Below are 23,076 nucleotides of genomic sequence, written 5' to 3' on the forward strand. Positions count from 1 at the left end.
AAGATAGAATTTGTAGATAATTGGCCCTCTTTTTGTGACTCACCCACAAACAGGACCAAGCCTGGCCTGTTGAGGAGTGACGGACTCCATCCTAGCTGGAGGGGTGCTCTCATCTTATCTACGAACATAGACGGGGCTCTAACTCTCCTAGCTCCACAATGAAATAGGGTACAGGCCAGGCAGCAGGCTGTGCCACTAGCACAGTCAGTGTAGTCAGCTCAGCTATCCCCATTGAGACCGTGTCTGTGCCTCGACCTAGGTTGGGCAACACTAAACATGGCGGTGTTCACCTTAGCAATCTCACTAGAATAAAGACCTCCTCCATTCCTGCCATTATTGAAAGAGATCGTGATACCTCACATCTCAAAATAGGGCTACTTAATGTTAGATCCCTCACTTCCAAGGCAGTTATAGTCAATGAACTAATCACTGATCATAATCTTGATGTGATTGGCCTGACTGAAACATGGCTTAAGCCTGATGAATTTACTGTGTTAAATGATGCCTCACCTCCTGGTTACACTAGTGACAATATCCCCCGCGCATCCCTCAAAGGCGGAGGTGTTGCTAACATTTACGATAGCAAATTTCAATTTACGTTTTCGTCTTTTGAGCTTCTAGTCATGAAATCTATGCAGCCTACTCGATCACTTTTTATAGCTACTGTTTACAGGCCTAATGGGCCATATATAGCGTTCCTCACTGAGTTCCCTGAATTCCTATCGGACCTTGTAGTCATAGCAGATAATATTCTAATATTTGGTGACTTTAATATTCATGTGGAAAAGTCCACAGACCCACTCCAAATGGCTTTCGGAGCCATCATCAACTCAGTGGGTTTTGTCCAACATGCCTCCGGACCTACTCACTGCCACAGTCATACTCTGGACCTAGTTTTGTCCCATGGAAAAAAATGTGTGGATCTTAATGTTTTTCCTCATAATCCTGGACTATCGGACCACCATTTTATTACGTTTGCAATCGCAACAAATAATCTGCTCAGACCCCAACCAAGGAGCATCAAAAGTCGTGATATAAATTCTCAGACAACCCAAAGATTCCTTGATGCCCTTCCAGACTCCCTCTGCCTACCCAAGGACATCAGAGGACAAAAATCAGTTAACCACCTAACTGAGGAACTCAATTTAACCTTGCGCAATACCCTAGATGCAGTTGCACCCCTAAAAACTAAAAACATTTGTCATAACATTTAACATTTTAGTCATTTAGCAGACGCTCTTATCCAGAGCAACTTACAGTAGTGAATGCATACATTGGACTACCTGGAATGATGACTCCTTGTTGTCCCCAGCCCACCTGGCCATGCTGCTGCTCCAGTTTCAACTGTTCTGCCTGCGGCTATGGAACCCTGAACCTGTTCACTGTGATTACTATTATTTGACCATGCTGGTCATTTATGAACATTTGAACAACTTGGACATGTTCTGTTATAATCTCCAACCAGCACAGCCAGAAGAGGACTGGACACCCCTCATAGCCTGGTTTAGGAGCGGCAAGAGTGTGGAGATGTGGAAATGGACAGAGAAGAATCAGGAAAGGAGTTGAGTATAAAGTGAAGCGTGTGTTGAGATAGATTGGCGTCAAGTGCAAAAATAAAAAAACGTATTCCAATAGCTCAGAAATTGAACCTGACAAGAGAGGATTAATTACCTCCGGTGGCATATGCGGTGAAGAGAGCCGAGTTAGAGCCTCATCCCGATGATGACAAAGATGATTCTGGCCCAGTGGGAGTGAGGTTTTTGGAGAGAATAAATCCTTACCTTCTGGCTGATCTATATGCTGGTGTCAGGTTGGGTGGAGATGAAGTTGGCGACAGTTGAAGTGGACTTGTGATGATCTTTTGCGTTTCTTCCATCCAGAGGGAGTGGGCGCTCCGCACCACCCACCTAGGGACAAGAACTGTGACTGCTCTCTCTGCAGCAGGGTGCCAGTGAAAGAAGTGATAACTGGGGTGGGGTTATGCTGAGGAGGATCAACTGAAATGGAAGATTCCCGGTGTCTGTGCTGCCCTCTGTTTGGGGAGATGCAGACCTGGTGGAGAGCGTGGTGAAACAGCGTGGTGTCTGTCCTGCTGAATTTTTTATTTTTTTTTGAACTTTTACCCCTTTTTCTCCCGAATTTCGTGATATCCAATCGGTAGTTACAGTCTTCGCTGCAACTCCCCTACGAACTCAGGAGAGGCGAAGTTTGAGAGCAATGTGTCCTCCAAAACACGACCCTGACAAGCCACACTACTTCTTGACACACTGCTCGCTTAACCCACTGGGCCAATCTCCCGGTCACGGCCGGCTGTCACACAGCCTGGGATCGAACCCGGGTCTGTAGTGATGCCTCAAGCACTGTGATGCAGTGCCTTAGACTGCTGCGCCACTCGGGAGGGCCTTTGTCCTGCTGAATTTTGATGCAGCATCAATACCTGACAAAGTCAAGTTAGATGTGTCAGTTATCCAGTGATTTTGTCCCAAACCCATTACGGTGTTTTAGGTGCCAAGCTTTTGGTCATGTTGCAGCAGTTTGTATGAGGGAGATTCCTAGATGTGAGAAGTGTGCAGGAGGGCATGAGACAAAGGAATGTGTAGTATAGGTGGGAAAAGTTGTGTTTTAACTGTAGGGTTACCCATGGTGCCGGAGATAAGAAGTGTCCGGTGAGAGAAAGGCAGGCTGAGGCTGCCAGGATCAGAGTTGTACAGAAGGTGTCATATGTAGGGTGAGGATCCTAAGAGGCTCCCTGTGAGTAGGTCAAGGGATCCTAAGAGGCTACCTGTGAGTAGGAATAACATGTGCTTCCGTTATCCTGTTGGTTTCTAAGCATTCATAGCCATGGTTATCAACTGTACTGCAGAAATCGAACATAAAATACAGAAAATAAATGTTGCGGTGGTAGTTGCAGAGAAGTACTTGGGTGTACAAGATTTTACTGAAGAAGAGTAACAAGGTGTGTTGAATCCTCCCAGGCTGCCGGCCTGGTGTAGCATCAGCCTAGTAGTAGAATAGTGGTGAGGTTTAAATTTGTGTAGGGCAATTTTTATATTTTTTAATTTCCTAGAACAGTAGGAGGAAACACGGCTAGGTAAGAGAAATAGATTAATAGGGGCCTAGCACTCCAATACAGTAGGTTGCGGTGTATGCAGCTTTCACTTGGTTGCGATCAACCAATACAAATTTAAAGAAGAAATTACCCAGTATCTGGGTCTTCACTAGTTACCACAGCAACACAGTCATAAACCCCGCCCATTTCTATAATTTTTCATCTTAAAATGTGATTTTAACCATAATCACACTGCAAACCGTGCCCCTAACCTTAAATGAATACCAAGAAGAAAATGTTTGTTTGTATAAATGTTTAAGACCAAGCCAATTGGACTTTGTGGCTGTGGTAACTACTAGTGCAATTGGAAACCCAGTATCTGGTCGAATGACTAATCTGGGCAGCAACAAAATGCCTGCCGCAGTGATAATGGGTGAAAATTATGATAAACTTTTAGAGCAGTGCGAAACACAGGAGCTTGAGGTAGTTATGTATTTCTTCAAACTTTTATAATTTAAATGTCGGTGTTCGAAGATAATCGCTTTGGTTTGTGTTGTAGCTAGCTAAGTTACCCATCCACACACACTAACTAGGTAACGTCAGCGAACACAACATATCTAGCTAGCTAGATCATAACATTACCGTTAAATTGAACAAAGCTAACGCTGCAGGAGCTGTGAGTGAAAGTAGCTAGCTACACGACGGTGGTTTGCTAACTTAGCTAGTTATGATGTTGCTAACGTTAGTGCTTTTGCATCTGCTCCGTTATTTACGTTTGGTGTAGCTGGCTGCTAAGTTCAGTAGTTAGCTATCCAGCCACACACAGACACACTAGCGTTTGTTGGCAAACAACACGTCTAACTAGCTAGCTCATAACATGAAATTGACTAACGCAGTTCATTGAATGAGTTGTGCGTAAAGTACCTTGTCACCCGTACGTCATTTGGCTAGTGCTTGCATTTGGTCCGTTGTTTAACCGTACGTTTTGTGTTGGTGGCCTACTCTTTGATGGTATGCACAGACAACGTTTTAAACTAAGCTTCTAAATGTATGCTACTCTTTGGTATATACATAATTCAGACTAGTGGCTTTAAAGTCTACATTCTTAGCTTGACACTGGAACATTAATGTCAGATGTCCACCAGATACACATGCGTTTTGCCATATGTCTAGCCCGCATGGTCCTTATTTGATACATGTGCCTCGCAAGGTTGCAGAATATATATATATATATATATATATTACCTTTAACTAGGCAAGTCAGTTTAGAACACATTCTTATTTTACAATGGCGGCCTAACCCGGATGACGCTGGGCCAATTGTACCCCGCAATATGGTACTCCCGATCACGGCCGGTTGTGATACAGCCCGGGATCGAACCATGGTCTGTAGTGAAGCCCCAAGCACTGCCTTAGACCGCTTCACAACTCGGGAGCGCCACTTGGGAGTTTGCATGGAGAAGATAATTTTCGCCCTGTTCGACCAAGGCTTATAATTAGAACAGAAAAGTTATTCTCCTATAGGCCTACTGGTTTCATAGGTGGGCAGATCTACCAACAGCCTGACTCACACAAAGCCTTTGTATGGTTCCTCCCATGTGAACTTTTATGATCTTTTCTACCACTGCATGGTAATGCCATATCTCCATGTTACAGTGCGTGTTTACGGAAAACAGACTGAAGACAGTTGACTACTTGTGCTAATTAGCTATCTGTGTCTCCTAACACCTCTGTGTAAATGGAAGACTGATGCCCCAAACATGTTGTCACTGAAGTATATTGTCGGCTGAAACTGTTTTAACAATGTACAATAAGTGTGTATTTTGCATTTGTGACATTTGATATGAGAAGTAGAGGGATTTGATTCTAGAACCGTACTGCAATTGAGAATCGATTCAGGATTAGATGGCTGTTTTGACTTTGAGCCAATTCGCCTTTAAACAGAACAAGTAAGGTCCTTGGACTGTAAGGAGTAACGTAGGCTCCTTTACTCCATTATTGGGCTATTCTAAGTCATGAGGGTGCTACCAAATGTGGAACTTCATGAGTAATTAATTGGCTTGAATGGTCTGACCATAGGCATTGACTAATTCATGCTCTTTTTATTGCCAGGCTCCAGGTGGCATTGCTACCCCTCAAGTGTATGCCCAGCTGTTGGTGCTCTATCTACTGCACAATGACATGCAAGTCAGGCTATGCCTTTCCAAAGCCCTTCTAAAGATAAGATTTTCTACCCACTGAGACATGATTGGAATTAATTGTCAGATTACTTTTTCTCTTTACAGGAATAATGCAAGGTACTTGTGGAAGCGAATTCCTCAAGCCATTAAATCGGTGAGAAGGGTTAGAATTTCTCATACTTAGATAGCTGTAAATGTTTGTAAATGTCTTAGTGTCAAAAGCATCTTTTTCTTAGTAGGTATGCACATTTCGGGTCAATTTTGCTGCCGACTGACCGACCCTCATTAACCGGTCAACAAATAGATTTTCTCTCTCCAAACAGTCAAATGACTGACCAACAAAATATAATGCATGCACACAAGACATTTTAAGAGCTTAATGGAAACATACAACAATAGCAAGCCTATTATTGAACAGGCAACTTCTGTAATGAAACAGTTAATAAAACCCCATTTTCAAACATGCTATTAATGTGAAAAACACTGTTCTAAACAGTGCACCAAATGCAAGTGGTTCCATATGTGATAGAGGTGAATCTCAAACATAGAAAGAGGGTAATCTAATGGCAACAACTAGGATGGGTTGCTAATATGACTATGATTGTGCCTTTGGCTTCTGGACAACGAAGGAAAGTTGATATGAAAACCAATAGAACAGGAGACAAATGCTGGTTAATGACATTAAGTCTTTATTAAATAATTACCTCCCAAGTTTTGAAGCAAGGTAAGACATGCCTCATTATTTTAATCAAAGTAAAACGTTCAGGTTTCAAACAATTATACTGCCTCAAGCTCACATTGAAAAGTGGTAGGTGACACGATGATAGCCTGCCTATTGTCGACTAGCCTATGCACTTGAATGGCGAATGGAAGGGACTCTTTAATTACGAGTTGAGTTTGAGAATTTAAAATAGTAGCTCTTAATCGTGGCCATCAAAACAGTTAACATGCAATTGCATTTAGAATTGTTATTTGTTGCACAATGACTGGGTTTATAAAAGCACATGCTTCACTCCAGATTTTTAAAGAGCTGCGCTGTCTGACAGGTGATAGGCCAGGCAGCCCTGGTCCTGGAGTGCTGCAGGAAGACCAGGTGTGTTGAATTTAGGCAATCACTGAACTGATCAATTAATTCAGTTGGTCAGGTATGGTGCCTAGTGTTGGAACTACAAATCCTGCAGCACTCCAGGAACAGGGTTGCCTACCCGTGATAGGCCATTCCACTCCTAAAACTAGGCTCTATGCTGTGCTGGTGGGATAATCTACATGATAACAATGAATATACACACATGCCAATTTAACTCCTAAATTATGCAATTTAACCTATAGACTGATGAGCATGACCAATCAAATGTATTTTCAGAGGCTAACCGATTTAAAACGGTTATCTGTTAACATCCCTAGTTGTTAGATAAAAATGTTAACGCTATACTGGGAACCCCGTAACTATTGAATAGGTACTCAACATATAATTTCCCACGTTGAAAATGATTGTAGACAAGTGGGATCTGCCCTGCACGCTGAATTAATTCAACACATGAGAATGAGTGTATCCAATGTGTCACTAGCAACAAGACTCCTAGCCTGCATGTCATTCATTATAGTCTAGGCCCCAATGTATGGTAATGTCAGTGAAGTGGGTTGAAACATGTGGTGTGTGCAGGCGAACCTAGAACTGACGGCCTTATGGGCCGTGGGTCAGCGTATATGGCAGCGAGACTTCCCAGGGATCTACTCGGCCATCGCAGCTCACCAGTGGTCTGAGAACATCCTGCCAGTCATGGAGGCCCTGCGAGGTACTGTCATGGCTGTGCACTTTTCTGTTACCAATTGCACACACCTGACCTGAATGATGGCTTGCACTACACACATCTGTGGCTCAAAATGCATTTCTAACACAATGTGACTGAGTTTCCAGGTTTTCAAATATAACAGTAGTCCTACAGGGGATCTCAGAATATGCATGCTGTTTTGTTTTTGTATGTCTTCTGGTGAGAAAAACATATTCTGGAGACTGTTACTGGGTGTTATTGAATACACTCCAGAGAGTAATGCTACACATTGAGTGAGTGATTGATTGACTGCAGATGTGTTTGAGGCTCACTGTATTGACCTGTTGAGACAGACTGAACTCTTGCTTAGGCTTTGTCTCTCACCAGTTTACTATATTCATAGCCTAACCCTTAGGCTAGACAAGAAGAAATACATTGGATAAGGATAGATTTGTTAATGTTCACACAATCAGCAGCTAAGTTTTTCATGTTAGAATTAGCTTTGGACAATTTGTAGCAGGATTAAATAAAATGTTGGGTAGTTGATGTAAGAATTTGTATTCTTACTTAAATTATGAAACTAGTGGCCCCACACTTGTTATATAGCACATTTTGCAATGTTTACAGTTGAAGTCGAAGTTTAGCCAAATACATTTAAACTCAGTTTTTCACAATTCCTGACATTTAATCCTAGTAAATATTTCCTGTCTTAGGTCAGTTAGGATCACCAATTTATTTTAAGAATGTAAAATGTCAGAATAATAGTAGAGAATGTTTTATTTCTTTCATCACATTCCCAGTGGGTCAGAAGTTTACATACACTCGATTAGTATTTGGTAGCATTGCCTTTAAATTGTTTAACTTGGGTCAAACGTTTTGGGTAGCCGTCCACAAGCTTCCCACAATAAGTTGGGTGAATTTTGGCCCATTCCTCCTGACAGAGCTGGTGTAACTGAGTCAGGTTTGTAGGCCTCCTTGCTCCACACGCTTTTTCAGTTCTGCCCACAAATTTTCTACAGGACTGAGGTCAGTGCTTTGTGATGGCCACTCCAATACCTTGACTTTGTTGTCCTTAAGCCATTTTTCCACAACTTTGGAAGTATGCTTGGGGTCATTGTCCATTTGTAAGACCCATTTGCAACCAAGCTTTAACTTCCTGACTGATGTTTTGATGTTGCTTCAATATATCCACATCATTTTCCTCCCTTATGATGCCATCTATTTTGTGAAATGCACCAGTCCCTCCTGCAGCAAAGCATCACCACAACATGATGCTGCCATCCCCATGCTTCACGGTTGGTATGGTGTTCTTTGGCTTGCAAGCATCCCCCTTTTTCCTCATAACATAACGATGGTCATTATGGCCAAACAGTTCTATTTTTGTTTCATCAGACCAGAGGACATTTCTTCTAAAAGTACGATTTTTGTCCCCATGTGCAGTTGCAAACCGTAGTCTAGCTTTTTGATGGCGGTTTCTGAGCAGTGGCTTCTTCCTTGCTGAGCGGCCTTTCAGGTTATGTTGGTATAGGACTTGTTTTACTGTGGATATAGATACTTTTCTACCTGTTTCCTCCAGCATCTTCACAAGGTCCTTTGCGGTTTTTCTGGGATTGATTTGTACTTTTCGCACCAAAGTACGTTCATCTCTAGGAGACAGAACGCATCTCCTTCCTGAGCGGTATGACGGCTGCGTGGTCCCATGGTGTTTATACTTGCGTACTATTGTTTGTACAGATGAAGGTGGTACCTTCAGGTGTTTAGAAATTGCTCCCAAGGATGAACCAGACTTGTGGAGGTCTACAATTTTTTTTCTGAGGTCTTGGCTGATTTCTTTTGATTTTCCCATGATGTCAAGCAAAGAAGCACTAAGTTTGAAGGTAGGCCTTGAAATACATCCACAGGTACACCTTCAATTGACTCAAATGATGTCATTTAGCATATCAGAAGCTTCTAAAGCCATGACATCATTTTCTGGAATTTTCCAAGCTGTTTGAAGGCACAGTCGACTTAGTGTCTGTAAACTTCTGACCCACTGGAATTGTGATACAGTGAATTCTAAGCAAAATAATGTCTAAACAATTGTTGGGAAAATGACTTGTCATACACAAAGTAGATGTGCCAAAACTATAGTTTGTTAGCAAGAAATTTGTGGACTGGTTGAAAAACAAGTTTTAATGACTCCAACCTAAGTGTATGTAAACTTCCGACTTCAACTGTACATTGTAGTCTGCTGCCTATTGAGGGTTCTTGATGATCAAAAGGGGTGGCAGGTAGCCTAGTGGTTAGAGCGTTGGGCCAGTAACCGAAAGGTTGCTGAATCGAATCCCTGTGCTGACAAGGTAAAAATCTGTCATTTTACCCCTAAACAAGGCAGTTAACCCACTGTTCCCCGATAGGCCGTCATTGTAAATAAGAATTTGTTCTTTACTCACTTGCCTAGTTAAATAAATAAAAGGGTGCCACTTGCATCCTACATTGTTTCCCAGCTGTGAAGTGGTAAATGGGGGCAAACATGAGGGAGCTTAAAGTTGGAATCCTGAATGGTGAAACTGCCATGTCCATTTGCTCTATAAGAACAACAAAGTTACTGCAAACATTTTTTTTCTCCCCTTATTGCACACACGATAGAACAGCAGCATATGTATATTTACGATACGTGATGCTCCCCAGCTCTTCTTTGTCAAGTGGACAGTGGAGCTGTTTCCCAATACTGCGGATTCCATCTTTAAAAGTTTTTGTAATACCCCCTTGATAATTAATAGGCTCTATAAGAACATAAACAAATTGTCTCATTGATGCACAGCATGATATGATACAGTTCACCTTGTTTAATCTAGCTCTTTAAACCATAAGCAGCATCACACCATTTAGCCTGCCACAATTGTTCAAAACAGATCATTTTTCTTGATTCTCAAAATGACAGTAGTCAATATAGATGAGTATATTACAAAGGTATTGTCACAAGGTTATGAAATTGACAGATAAGATGGTGTCTTCTTAAATTACACTAAAATATCCATCAGTAAGTTCCTGCCTCTGCAGTTAAGTGTCATATGGAAACACTTATGACCTTCACTGCTCACACTCCCCACGTGTAACCACCTCTAACTTTTGGACCCTGGTAGACCCATACACGAAGTCACTCATGCGGCAAGGTTAAGAATAGCTCATCCCTGGAGTTCACTGTTATTTATTTTGATAATTTTTCAGCGTCACGGAATGTGCTACACATTCACAGGAGAGTTACTCAAGGCCATCTTAATTTCCACGATCTGGGGTTTAACCTATAGCTGACCGCTTGTGTAATATAATGGAAATCAATCCAAAGAAAGTCACTGGGAGGTATTTTATTCTGCTTGTTTTGTTGGGGCAGTTTATCGAGTAAGATGTTGGATTCAAAACACCATTCAGTGGGCAAATGTAGAAGGGGCAAAAGTATGTAGAGAGAAATATAGATTTTTTGCATATTTATAGGATGATGGTGCAATGCATGGCATGAAACATCAAACAGTGGGTTTGGGGTCTGCCACAGAGGGTGTTGTGAATGCTTGCTAAGAGTTTTATTTAATCTACTGAAGTGCTCTGATATGACCAGAGTCTATAAGTAGGCTACACCAGCGAGAAAGGTGGTCAGCTTTATGAAGCCTATGTTGGCTTTGTCGTAATACTCCTGGAAAACCAGCCCGTGGTAAACAAAGTCAGGGGTGTGTTGACGTGACAAGGCATGTTGTTTACCCTTAAGGAAACCTCCCTCAGGTGCGACTGCTCTGGGACAGTCACATGGGGGGCTTTATCTCTGCTGAATGTACTCCTGGCCCTGTCAGATTTCTGTCACTGCGGGAGGGGATCTCGCTCCTTGTGTAACATATGACACATGCAGCAGCCAGTGGGTGGGGGCCATTTTCTCAGAAAAGAGCCTGGCAAACAAGCAGGGAGGAATGTGTACCCTGGTTGGTGGGAGATATCGGGTGTCGCAGGCTGGTTATAAAGGACAGGGCTGCTATTCCCCAGTCAGAACAGATGTCAGCACTTCAGCGGACTCTGAAGCAGCTACCAAAGAGAAAGGTTCAGCCCCCAGCCTCCACAGTTACAGGCTTGTTAAAGCCTATAGGAGAAGCAGTCGTCCAAGACACACTGAAGTTTGAGAAGGCTGTGTCGAAAAAGAGACTCAGCTTTTCTAGCCCAACATTAAGGAGAAGCTTATTTCAGCATGGATGTCCAGAGGACAGGCTCGGTGGTGCGTCCACCAAGCCCCATGGAGAGCCTGGAGAAGCAGCTGAGCTGCCCCATCTGCCTGGAGATGTTCACTAAGCCCGTGGTCATCCTGCCCTGCCAGCACAACCTGTGCCGTGGCTGTGCCAGCGACCTCTACGACTCACGCAATCCCTACCGCTTCTCGGGCGGCGTCTTCCGCTGCCCCACCTGCCGCTTCGAGGTGGTCCTGGACCGCCACGGCGTGCACGGCCTTCAACGCAACCTGCTGGTGGAGAACATAATTGACATCTACAAGCAACAGCAGGAGGGCGGCGGGGGTAGTGGCAGCGGTGACAGCACAGAGACTCCATTGAAGCCCAAGGACTCTAAAGAACCCATGTGCCAGGAGCACGAGGAGGAAAAGATCAACATCTACTGCGTTACCTGCCAGATGCCCACCTGTTCCATGTGCAAGGTGTTTGGCCAGCACAAGGACTGTGAAGTGTCGCCGCTGGCCAGTGTCTACCAGGTGCAGAAGGGCGAGCTTAGCAACGCCATCGACGCCCTGGTGGCGGGCAATGGGCGCCTTCAGGCCCTACTCAACCAGATGGAGGACGCCTGCCGGGCAGTGCAGGACAATGCACAGCGCGCCAAGCAAAGCTTGGGCGAGCGCTTCGACCTGCTCTACGCTGTGCTGGAGGAGCGTAAGGGCATGCTGCTGGAACAGATCGGCAAGGAGCAGGACGAGAAGGTTACAGCATTGCGGGCGCTGGCCCAGCGCTATGGCGAGCGACTGCAGGCAGGCTCAGAGCTGACTGACACGGCGGTTCAGGCCCTGGAGCAGAGCGGTGCTGCCGAGTTCCTGCTGGCCTCCAAGGGCCTGATTACACAGACCAAGGACACCGCCAAGAGCTCCCTGGGTGAGGAGAGGCCCGAGCCAGGCTTTGAGAAGATGGACCACTTCACGCTGTCCACGGAGCATGTGGAGGTCGTCCTGGCCAAGATGGACTTTGGAATTGTCGACGATGACGAGTTTGAGGATGCGGAAGGGGACGAAGAGGAGGAGTGATGAAACTTAAATATACGAAATGAACAAATTAACTATTTACTACTTTTGAAGGTTCTTCAACCTGAATGTTCATGGCAGGGACTCTAGTTTCAATGTTTCAGAGATATTAAGATAATTTAGGAGGAAGGAAGGAAGACGTTGGTTGCGTCAGAATGTTTTCGTTAGGAGTGGATTGACTTGGATACACAATGGCTTACCCCAGTTTTGAGTGCAATATTTAGGTTTTTGTACTCTTAATTTTGCCATTTTGTAAACTATATAGTTTTTTTTATACTTTTGTATTTCCATATCAGATCTATTTGTTATGTACTTTAGGTTGAATACACTCTGGTAAACAACCACTTGAAGACTTTATCAGGTGTAGAGATTGAGATGGGAATGAAGATTTGATTTGTGATTTCTCATCTGCATCTAGAATGCCTGTGGTTGTTTCAAACGGATAAATGCTTGAATTGATTGCGTGCCCACAACTGGCAACAGAATATTTCAACAGATCTGTTTTTGTCGCATCATGAAATAAACAATGCTTCAAATGACTCAAGCAGATATTTCTTTGTTTTTATCAGATTCTGATTATTTCAAGAATGCCCTTCATTCCTCCTTTTTTCAAGGTACAGAGAAACACACATGCATACCCAGCAAATCAGTTTGAAGTTCAAAACAAAATGGTTTTGCAATATAACTATAGTTTGAGTGTTGTCCCAATATGTTGTTGCTCTCACTTGGCATGTGCCAGCATTTAAAAATAAAAGCCCTTGCTAAGTCCTCAGTGGCAAGCCTTTGCTGGTGAATATTGGGGGGGGGGCTATTTTTAAAAGTTAAGATGTTGAGAAATGACAGAGGCCCTGGAATAGAGTGTCAGTGAAGGTCAGGTGGGGGTCCTGTTTCTCCATTAAGTACCATCCCCCTCATGTCATAGACCGACTTGCTCAGCAACTACCAACTCCTTTCTGAAGAGCTGTAGGGAAGGCATTTGGAGGGGCCGGCCCACATGACTAGTCATCTTTGGATTAGTACCCTGCCAGTCAGCTGATTCAATGGCTTCTGTCATCTGTTCTTGTAGTCTCCAAATTCCTTTAGAATTAGTTGTAATATTTTATCAGTGGTGCTAGCAACAGTCATCAAAATTGTTAAAAGGTTTTAAGAACAATTCTAATAAATGCAACAGTTAGACAATGGATGAAGACACTCCAAACGTTATTAATTAACTGAATTGGAGCACAACATTTTACTGGGGCGGACAAATAATTAGTTCAGGGATTTTGGTGGGAATTCCATTATTACATTTATTGTCAAAATTGACTTTTTTCTTAGAATGCACTTGTATACATTTTGTAATGGTGTCAGAAAAGGAAAATATTTTGTTAAAATACAGAAAATGATGTGCCTAATTTGAATAAATGTATATATTTTTCACCAATCTACACACAATACCCATAAGTGAAAACATTAGCAACATATTTTCTTTGCTAATTTATACAAAAAAAATATGCAGAAGTACACTCATTTACACAAGTATTCACACCCCTGAGTCACAACTTTGTAGAAGCACCTTTGGCAGTCATTACAGCTGTCTGTCTTTCAGGGTATGTCTCTTAAGAGTTGTTGACACCTGGATTGTGCAACATTTGCACCTTTTTATTTTCAAAATTCTTCAAGCTCTGTCAAATTGTTTTATCGTTGCTAGACAACCATTTTCAGGTCTTGCCATAGATTTAAGTCAACTAACTCAGCTAGGATTTTGCCTGTGCTTAGCTCCATTTGGTTTATATTTTTTATCTGGAAAAACTCCAGTCCTTAATGATTACAAGCATACCCATGACATGATGCAGCCACCACTGTGCTTGAAAATATGGAGAGTGGTACTCAGTAATGTGTTGTATTGAATTTACCCCAAAACATTCCACTTTTTGTATTCCATACAAAACGTTAATTGCTGTGCCACATTTTTTGCAGTATTACTTTTAGTGCCTTGTTGCAAACAGGATGCATGTTTTGGAATATTTTAATTCTGTACAGGCTCACTTATTTTCACTCTGTCAATTAGGTTAGTATTGTGGAGTAACTACAGTGGGGGAAATAAGTATTTGATCCCCTGCTGATTTTGTACGTTTGCCCACTGACAAAGAAAGGATCAGTCTATAATATTAATGGTAGGTTTATTTGAACAGTGAGAGACAGAATAACAACAAAAATATCCAGAAAAACGCATGTCAAAAATGTTATAAATTGATTTGCATTTCAATCAGAGAAATAAGTATTTGACCCCCTTTCAATCAGAAAGATTTCTGGCTCCCAGGTGTCTTTTATACAGGTAACGAGCTGAGATTAGGAGCACATTCTTAAAGGGAGTGCTTCTAACCGCAGCTTGTTACCTGTAAAAAAGACACCTGGGAGCCAGAAATCTTTCTGAAACGTCAGCCTCAACCTTAATGACTTGGAGAAGATCTGCAAAGAGGAGTGGGACAAAATCTCTCCTGAGATGTGTGCAAACCTGGTGGCCAACTACAAGAAACGTCTGACCTCTGTGATTGCCAACAAGAGTTTTGCCACCAAGTACTAAGTCATGTTTTGCAGAGGGGTGAAATACTTATTTCCCTCATTAAAATGCAAATCATTTTATAACATTTTTGACATGATTTTTTCTGGATATTTTTGTTGTTATTCAGTCTCTCACTGTTCAAATAAACCTACTATTAAAATGATAGACTGATCATTTCTTTGTAAGTGGGCAAACATACAAAATCAGCAGGGGATCAAATACTTTTTTCCCCCACTGTACAAGGTTGATCCATCCTCAATTTTCTCCTATCACAGCCATTAAACTCTAACTGGCCTCATTGTGAAATCTCTGAGCGGTTTCCTTCCTCTCCGGCCACTAAGTTAGGAAGGACGCCTGTAACTTTGTAGGGACTGGGAGTATTGATACACCATCCAAAGTCAATTAACTTAACCATACTCAAGGGGATGTTCACGTCAATGGGTGTCCTTTGCTAGGCATTGGAAAACCTCCCTGGTCTTTGTGGTTGAATCTGTGTTTGACTGAGGGACCATACAATTATCTGTATGTGTGAGGTACAGAGATGAGGTAGTCATAACAAAATGTTAAACACTATTATTAGTCCATGCAACTTATTGTGACTTGTTAAGCACGTTTTTACTTCTGAATGTATTTTGGCTTGACATAACAAAGGGGTTGAATACTTATTGACTCAAGACAATTCAGCTTTTAATTTTTAATTAATTAGTACAAATTTCTAAGCTTAATTCCACTTTGACATTATGGGGTATTGTGTGTTGGCCGATGCCCACAAACCTAAATTTAATCAATTTTAAAATCAGGCTGTAACACAACAAAATGTGGAAAAAGTCTAGGGGTGTGAATATTTTCTGAAGGCACTGTGAATATATTCTGAAGGCACTGTTATCTTCTATTTCTTGTGGTATGTGTCAAGACTGTGTTAAATCCCTGACAAAGCTTGAGTGTTCTTATAGATTCAACAGAAAGACAATCTATTCCTTTGAGTCCATTTCAGTCATTACCGGGGTGTGTTTAACATTACAAACGTTTCCGTGGTCGTAACATTAACGGGAAAAAATTATCAGCACATGCAAGAATAAAATGAACTCAATCAATCCAGTGAGATTTAAGTGACATTGATTTTATACCCCTCAAGCACAGGAAATACAGTGCATTCGGAAAGTATTCAGACCCCTTGGCTTTTTTCCACATTTTGTTATGTTATAGCCTTATTCTAAAATAGATTGAAATTGTTTTAAAAATGTATTTAGTCTACACTCAATATCCCATAATGACAAAGGGAAAACAGGTTTTTAGAATTTCTTTGCTAATTTAAAATAAAAAACAGATGCCTTATTTACATAAGTATTCAGACCCTTTGCAATGAGACTCGAAATTGAGCTCCTGTGCATCCTGTTTCCATTCAGCATCCCTGAGATGTTTCTACAACTCTATTGGAGTCCACCTGTGGTAAATTAAATTGATTGGACATGATTTGGAAAGGCACACATCTCTCTATATAAGGTCCCACAGTTGACAGTGCATGTCAGAGCAAAAACCAAGCCATGAGGTCGAAGGAATTGTCCGTAGAGCTCCAAGACAGGTTTGTGTCGAGGCACAGATCTGGGGAAGGGTACCAAAACATTTCTGCAGCATTGAAGGTCCCCAAAAACATTGGCCTCCATCCATTCTAAAATGGAATAAGTTTGGAACCAGCAGGACTCGAGCTAACTGCCCGGCCAAATTGAGCAATCGGGTGAGAAGGGCCTTGGACATGGAGGTGACCAAGAACCCGATGGTCACTCTGACAGAGCTTTAGAGTTCCTCTGTGGAGATGGGAGAACCTTCCAGAAGGACAACCATCTCTGCAGCTCTCTACCTATCAGGCCTTTGTGCTAGAGTGGCCAGACGGAAGCCACTCTTCAATAAAAGGCACATGACAGTCTGCTTGGAGTTTGCCAAAAGGCACCTAAAGTAACAAGATTCTCTGGTCTGATGAAACCAAGATTAAACTCTTTGGCTTGAATGTCAAGCGTCACGTCTGAAGGAAACGTGGCACCATCCCTACGGTGAAGCATGGTGGTGGCAGCATGGTGGTGGGGACGTTTTTCAGCGACAGGGACTGGGAGACTAGTCAGGATTGAGGGAAAGATGAACAGAGCACAGTACAGAGAGATCCTTGATGAAAACCTGCTCCAGAGCGCTCAGAACCTCAGACTGGGGCGAAGGTTCACCTTCCAATAGGACAACGACCCTATGGACAACGACCCTAAGCACACAGCCAAGATAACGCAGTAGTGGCTTCAGGACAAGTCTCAATGTCAGAGCCTGGACTTGAACCCAATAGCGGTGCAGCTATGCTCCCCATCCAACCTGACAGAACTTGAGAGGATATGCAAAGAAAAATGGGAGAAACTCCACAAATACAGGTGTGTCAAGCTTGTGACGCCATACCTAAGAAGACATGATGCTGTAATCACTGCCAAATGTGCTTCAACAAAGTACTGAGTAAAGGGGCTGAATGCTTATGTGAGATTTCAGTTTACATTTTTTTTAAACGTTTCCAAAAATTTCTAAACTTGTTTTTGCTTTGTCATTATGGGGTATTTGTGTGTGTAGATTGATGAGGGGAAATTCTGTAACGTAACAAAATGTGGAAAAAGTCAAGGGGTCTGAATACTTTCCGAATGCACTGTAGATGGCTGAGAAAGACATCAGGTGGGTTTAGCATTTTGTAGGTCTACTTAAAAAGGCAGGACCAGTTAAGTTTTAATTTATATTACTTGGGCACACCAGTTGATAATGCTCTGGCTCTCAATTGTGCCATATACAGTAGGCTACATAATGTGGTTGGAAGGATATCGGTTGATTTTCTGGGCCAATGCCTGGAGTTAAAAGCAAATGTGGCATTTTGTTCAGAAAATGAAGTAACATTGATAACAGGGGGCTCTTTGGGGAGAAGAAAGGGGGAAAAACCCCGGACAGTCACTGCGCCCGTCCTCGCAGCTGTCTCCACTTGTCCCAGTTGTTATGTTACCACCGGTAACACTGTTGTAGCGAATGGGGGGTTGTTAATACACACAGACTGTTGCTAGGCTATAAAGTGTGAAGGCGATAACTTAGGGCTTGTTCATTGAAGCTGTCGGGGTATCAATAAACATACAATCCATCAAAGGTGTAAGCCAAAGTCTGGTTTGCCGTCAGCTGTGAGGCTAAATTGTTTTGCAATGTCGTCATAAGGAGCAGTTGACCCACTCTTGACTCGGGACCAAATCATACTCTGACCTTGTTTTGTGCTCGCCTTTTCCTTACATCTTTACATACATTGAGAACTTCTTCTCAACTTGCCTACCTGGTTAAAGGTTAAATAAAAAACATCTGCCTTACACTGTAGGCCTATTTGACTTGCTATTTCTCAGTCCAAGTATAGACAAATTGTTGTTAGCGCTGCTACATGAGTAGTACAATAACATTACTTTTTGACCATGGGGCTGGACTCCACATTGTGCAGTTTACATGAGGTGTTATTAGATTTTTTTGCATGTTTGAAAGACAAAATGGCCCTCTCTTAAATGCATACATCTCACGTGTGTACCCATCTTTATTCCTACAGAGACCACTCGTCGGAGGGCGTATGGCCTGGTGGCCCAGGCGTATACCTCCATCATGGCCGAAGACTTTGCCGCCTTTGTGGGCTACTCCGTGGAGGAAGCCGTGAAGGGTAAGCAGAAGCAGTGTAGAACCTAATCTATACTCACTACTATCTGGCTACTGGATCAATAACACAGTCGTATACCATTGTTTTGTATATCCTTAATCTCTTCATGTGACTTCAAGTTTAGACCTGAAAATAGTGTGTCTCTAACTTTTCCCCTTTCTTCGCTTATTTTGCCCTTCTTTTCTCCACCCAACCCTCCTCTCTCTTATCACTTTTTCCCTCCCACAGGGGTGGTGAGCCAGGGTTGGCATGCAGACCCTGCCACCAGGATGGTAATGCCCCAGAAGCCAGGTAGGTGGAGCTATTGCCCTTCTCTTTTCTCCCGTCAGTAGGCTATTTGTCATGCCTGAGCCTTTTCCCCCCTACTTTGCTCAATCACCCCCTCTTCTGGTGCAGATAGCATTTTCCAACCAGACTGTCATTCCCCCATACGCTCCATTTAACCATACGCCGTGTGTGTGTTGTGTGTGAGAGCGAACCCGGTCCAGAGCTGTGAATTATGAGGTCATTCATAGCTGGCTTAGACACTGACTCCACTCCTCCTCACCGCCCTTACTTTCCCCTCCTCTCTGTTTCTCTCATGTATTTGTGGGCTCTCATAGGTTTTTCTTTGCGCATTTTCACCCCATATTACTGTTCTGTTTCCTTTGCCTGGTCTACCTCCTGAGACATTCTGTCCCTGTGTAACTGGTCAAATACGGGTTCAGGAATGAGCAACATCAGATATCCCTTAATTTCTCACACATCATAGTTTCCTTCTTCCCCCCACTTGTGTTCTCTTTCATCCACTTCGTAACCATAGTTCTCTCTTGTGCTCGCTCATTTTTCACTCCCTTCCCTCATCTTCCCCCTTCCCTCAACTCTCATCACCACATATGCCGTTCTTTTCCCTCCAATCCTAACTGTCGACACGCCCAGTGGGTGGCTTGTTGATCAGTCTGGTTTGAGATGCATTTCTTTATGGAAACATTTTGCGGGACCTTGTAACAGCCCCTTTCTCTAACCAGCAGACCATCATGCTGAAAATCTGTGGCACATATGTTCATCTGACTTGATCCGTCAGCCCCTCGATTAATCCTCTCGCACCTCAATTTTTCTTACATTGAATCAGCATACAGAGCCTTTGAGCAGAAAATCTGCCAGACAGCGCTTTCATATGCCCAATCATTGCGCAACAATGCTAAATGCAATCTTGTGTTAAAAATATATTTTTGTCCCACGCCGTACTTATAGGTATTATTTTTATTTCTCAACTGGAAATTGAAGCACGCTTCCCATTTGCTTTTTAAATGTATAGGCAAATGAAGGCAGGCTTCATCAGTGCGTCACACACCACTTTGCAATGAGCTGGAGGCAGTATGCATTTTGAAAGTGTATAGCTTCTTAATTGTTTGAAACCTGAACATTTTGCTACATATTATGAGGCATGTTTTACCTTGCTTCAAAGTAGCCTAGGCAAAATCTGACCATATCAGTGGAGGCAATTAGCCTATTTTTATAAAGACTTCCATATGCCATTGAAACCTGTTGCCCATTTCTGTCATGTTCATGTTGTTTGGCATCTGTGGAGAGCATTGACCATATCCCTGGTGAGTGCTCACTGCACATATTCACTCTGTCGTTGTCGGGTCAGTGCCACTTAAGTTTGTTTTTGGGCAATAATTTCCTCCTCCAGCTTAGATGGATGTCATATTCTATTTGTCTCACCTATTATATGGACAATGTCGTTTTTATTGATCTGTTTGTCAGTGTCAGCAGAGTGGGCTACCCTGTAATTAAAAAAGAGTCTGCTAATGTCTGCAGTATTGTAAAGTGTAGTAGAATTGAATAATACGTCTAAGCTTAATTATTCCTGCACAAAGAAAGAAAAAACACATCTGATATAGCCTAGGCCTCTCTACTATATGCGCTCAGCCATGCATTGGACAGTCTTTTTTGCGAACAGTGATTTTGAGTTATATTATTAGCCTAAATTATGACTATACACTCTACTCATCACATTCCGAATAGTAGGCTATTTTACATAAGTCTGCAAATACAGTTGCATTTTTATGGTGAAAATTGGCTTCCCCAAACTTCAAAATCACGCACCGCCTAGGCTAGTGATTGTACTTTTCGTTTCTCATCTTGTTGGCTGAGGAAAAGTAAATGTCAACAGTTATTCTATCATCTACAAAGTGAGCGGTAAGTAAGAAACACGTCATTGCATACTCGACTTGCACGTTATGTTAAGATTAATTCACTATAATCTGAATGTGGTTTCTGTCATTCCGATCACCGTTGGTGGATGCCTTAATCAGGTTACGCACCCAATGCATAGGCCTATGGTTCTGGTACATTTCTAAAATGTCTGGTAAATGGAAATGCTGCTGGTCAAATGTCCTGCACCACATTTTCATAACGGAAACTCTGACACACACACGGATGGAGGATGCTACATGGTAGAAGACTTGGCTCTATGAGGAATCCCTCGCTTACTCACTCACTCTCTCTCTTTCAACAGATCCTCCCCCTGTATCGCTGGTTCCAAACGAGCAGCAGCTGGCCAGACTCACTGACTACGTGGCTTTTCTTGAGAACTGATACATTTCCTTCAGCCCTGTTTGTCTGCCATGAGGAGGACACCAGAACGCCCCTTTTCCCAAGCTTAGGTGCACACACACACACACACACACACACACACACACACACACACACACACACACACACACACACACACACACGCAGGACCTCAAACTGACCCCCCCTTGTGAATGATTGTCGTCATGTCTTTTGTTGGGTAAAACTCATTTTGAATGGCTGGACCTGGATTCCCAGTGGGTGGGCCTGGCTCCACAGTGGGTGGGCATATATTCCCTCCGAGGCCCACCCATGGTTGCGCCCCTGCTCAGTCGTGAAATCCATAGATTAGGGCCTAATGAATTTATTTCAATTGACTGATTTCCTTATATGAACTGTACCTCAGTATAATCTTTGAAATTGTTGCATGTTGCGTTTTATATTTTTGTTCAGTATTGTATTTGAGTATGCACCTTATCGCTACATGCATTTATATGGTTTCTCAAGAGTGGAGTGAACCTGATCATAGTAAGACACGGAACTGCATTTTACACAGTACCAAATATATAAATAGACCTATTTATGTAGACTCCCTGAGCACTTAAGTTATCTCAATAGAAATTCTTCAGGTAAGAGATTACTCATCAGGCTATTTAGAAAATGTAGGCCCTTCTCTCCAACAACACCCTTCCATCTATAGACTTTGCTTTTGAATTACTGTTTGTGTTTTGACTTGTGAATTAATGGTATGGCTTGTTTCTATTTCTGAACTTGGTGGTTTTTGGGGGGCAGTCACTGCAAACAAGAAAAGTTGTGACTCTCTAGTGTCAGTTGTCTGTGAGAGCAACATGCCACGAGAAGGGTGGCCTAGACGTCCCTCCCTCTCCATAACAATCCTTTAGGTGAATCTGGCAACCATCTGCTCTATGAAATACTGTTAGTCTGGTCAGGTTTTCTCAATCCTTTTCAAAAGAATAAGGAGCACACTTTTCAACAAAAAAAATACTTTCTTGATCTGCAGAGAAACTTGAAACCCCTATAATAATCATTAGAAAACGCCGCTCTAGTCTCCACATGGTGGGAGACAGTTTTGGGATGTGCTTTTTTTCCTGTTGATTTCATCTAAGCCCAGATTTTATTCTTATTTGTTTCTGACCTACAGTATGCATGCACTTTGGATAATTTAAAGTTTTCCATATTCCTAAAGTTGAAATTGCAAGCACACATCTCAAGTTGACCATTAAGGTTCCAGAAGAAGGTGTGACATTTATTTGTACCTGTAGTAGTACTTATTGACTAAAAACCTTGAGGAGCCACAAAATATTCAAATACACTGAGAAATGCAACAATTGCGCAATAATAAAAGCAACACCATGCAATGATCTAGCTCGACTTGTATAGGTACTCCTCCATTTTAGCTGTAAGAAACTTCCAACTGCCTGTCGCCTGGCCTATTGCCCACTGGCTTGCCAATGTATGAAATTAAATAAAGCTTTATTTATACACATTTCAGACATGGAATGCAATGCAATGTGCTTCACAGGAGAAAATAAAAACAATAAATAAAATAAATATTTACTACACAACAAACAAGAGGATAAAAACAAAAGAATAACAAAAACTAAATGACAAAACAGAATCCTAAGGAAAAGCAAAGCTAAAAAGGTGTGTTTTAAGATCTCTTTTAAATACAGTATGTACACAGTTTCGCCCCCTCAGATTCTCTGGCAGGCTATTCCAGAGGCTGGGGGCATAATACACTGGCTTGCGAAAGTATTCACCCCCTTTGGAATTTTTCCTATTTTGTTGCCTTACAACCTGGAATAAAAAATAAAAAATTGGGGGGGGGTTGTATTTCACGCCACGCGATTCCACTGGCTGTTGACTAGGGTGGGACGCTAACGTCCCACTGGCCCAGAGAGGTTAAAGATAAGACTCTCGTTAATCTAACCACATTGTCCGATTTCAAAAAGGCTTTACAGCGAAAGCAAAACATTAGATTATGTCAGGAGAG

General features: G+C 42.4%; 1 protein-coding gene and 1 pseudogene across 3 annotated transcripts; both read left to right on the top strand.

The window, feature by feature from the left end:
- Positions 1–3,313: 3,313 nt before the first annotated feature.
- On the top strand, positions 3,314–22,574 carry LOC115156208 (COP9 signalosome complex subunit 8). Of its 3 annotated transcripts, none has more exons than XR_003868201.1 (8): positions 3,314–3,532; positions 5,162–5,232; positions 5,335–5,383; positions 6,893–7,025; positions 18,399–18,506; positions 18,732–18,794; positions 21,007–21,157; positions 21,198–22,574. XR_003868201.1 is itself a non-coding variant. In XM_029703587.1 (7 exons), the coding sequence occupies exons 1-7, from the start codon at positions 3,437–3,439 to the stop codon at positions 21,084–21,086; spliced, it is 600 nt and encodes a 199-aa protein (XP_029559447.1). In that variant the 5' UTR covers positions 3,314–3,436; the 3' UTR covers positions 21,087–21,185. The 3 variants fall into 3 exon arrangements, 1 of the variants encoding a protein (XP_029559447.1); XR_003868203.1 differs by having other exon boundaries at positions 21,204–22,574; XM_029703587.1 differs by lacking the exon at positions 21,198–22,574 and having other exon boundaries at positions 21,007–21,185.
- On the top strand, positions 10,599–12,806 carry LOC115156207 (E3 ubiquitin-protein ligase TRIM63 pseudogene; annotated as a pseudogene).
- Positions 22,575–23,076: the final 502 nt, after the last annotated feature.

Source organism: Salmo trutta, chromosome 20 (assembly GCF_901001165.1).
Source record: "Salmo trutta chromosome 20, fSalTru1.1, whole genome shotgun sequence".
NCBI classification, from domain to species: domain Eukaryota; kingdom Metazoa; phylum Chordata; class Actinopteri; order Salmoniformes; family Salmonidae; genus Salmo; species Salmo trutta.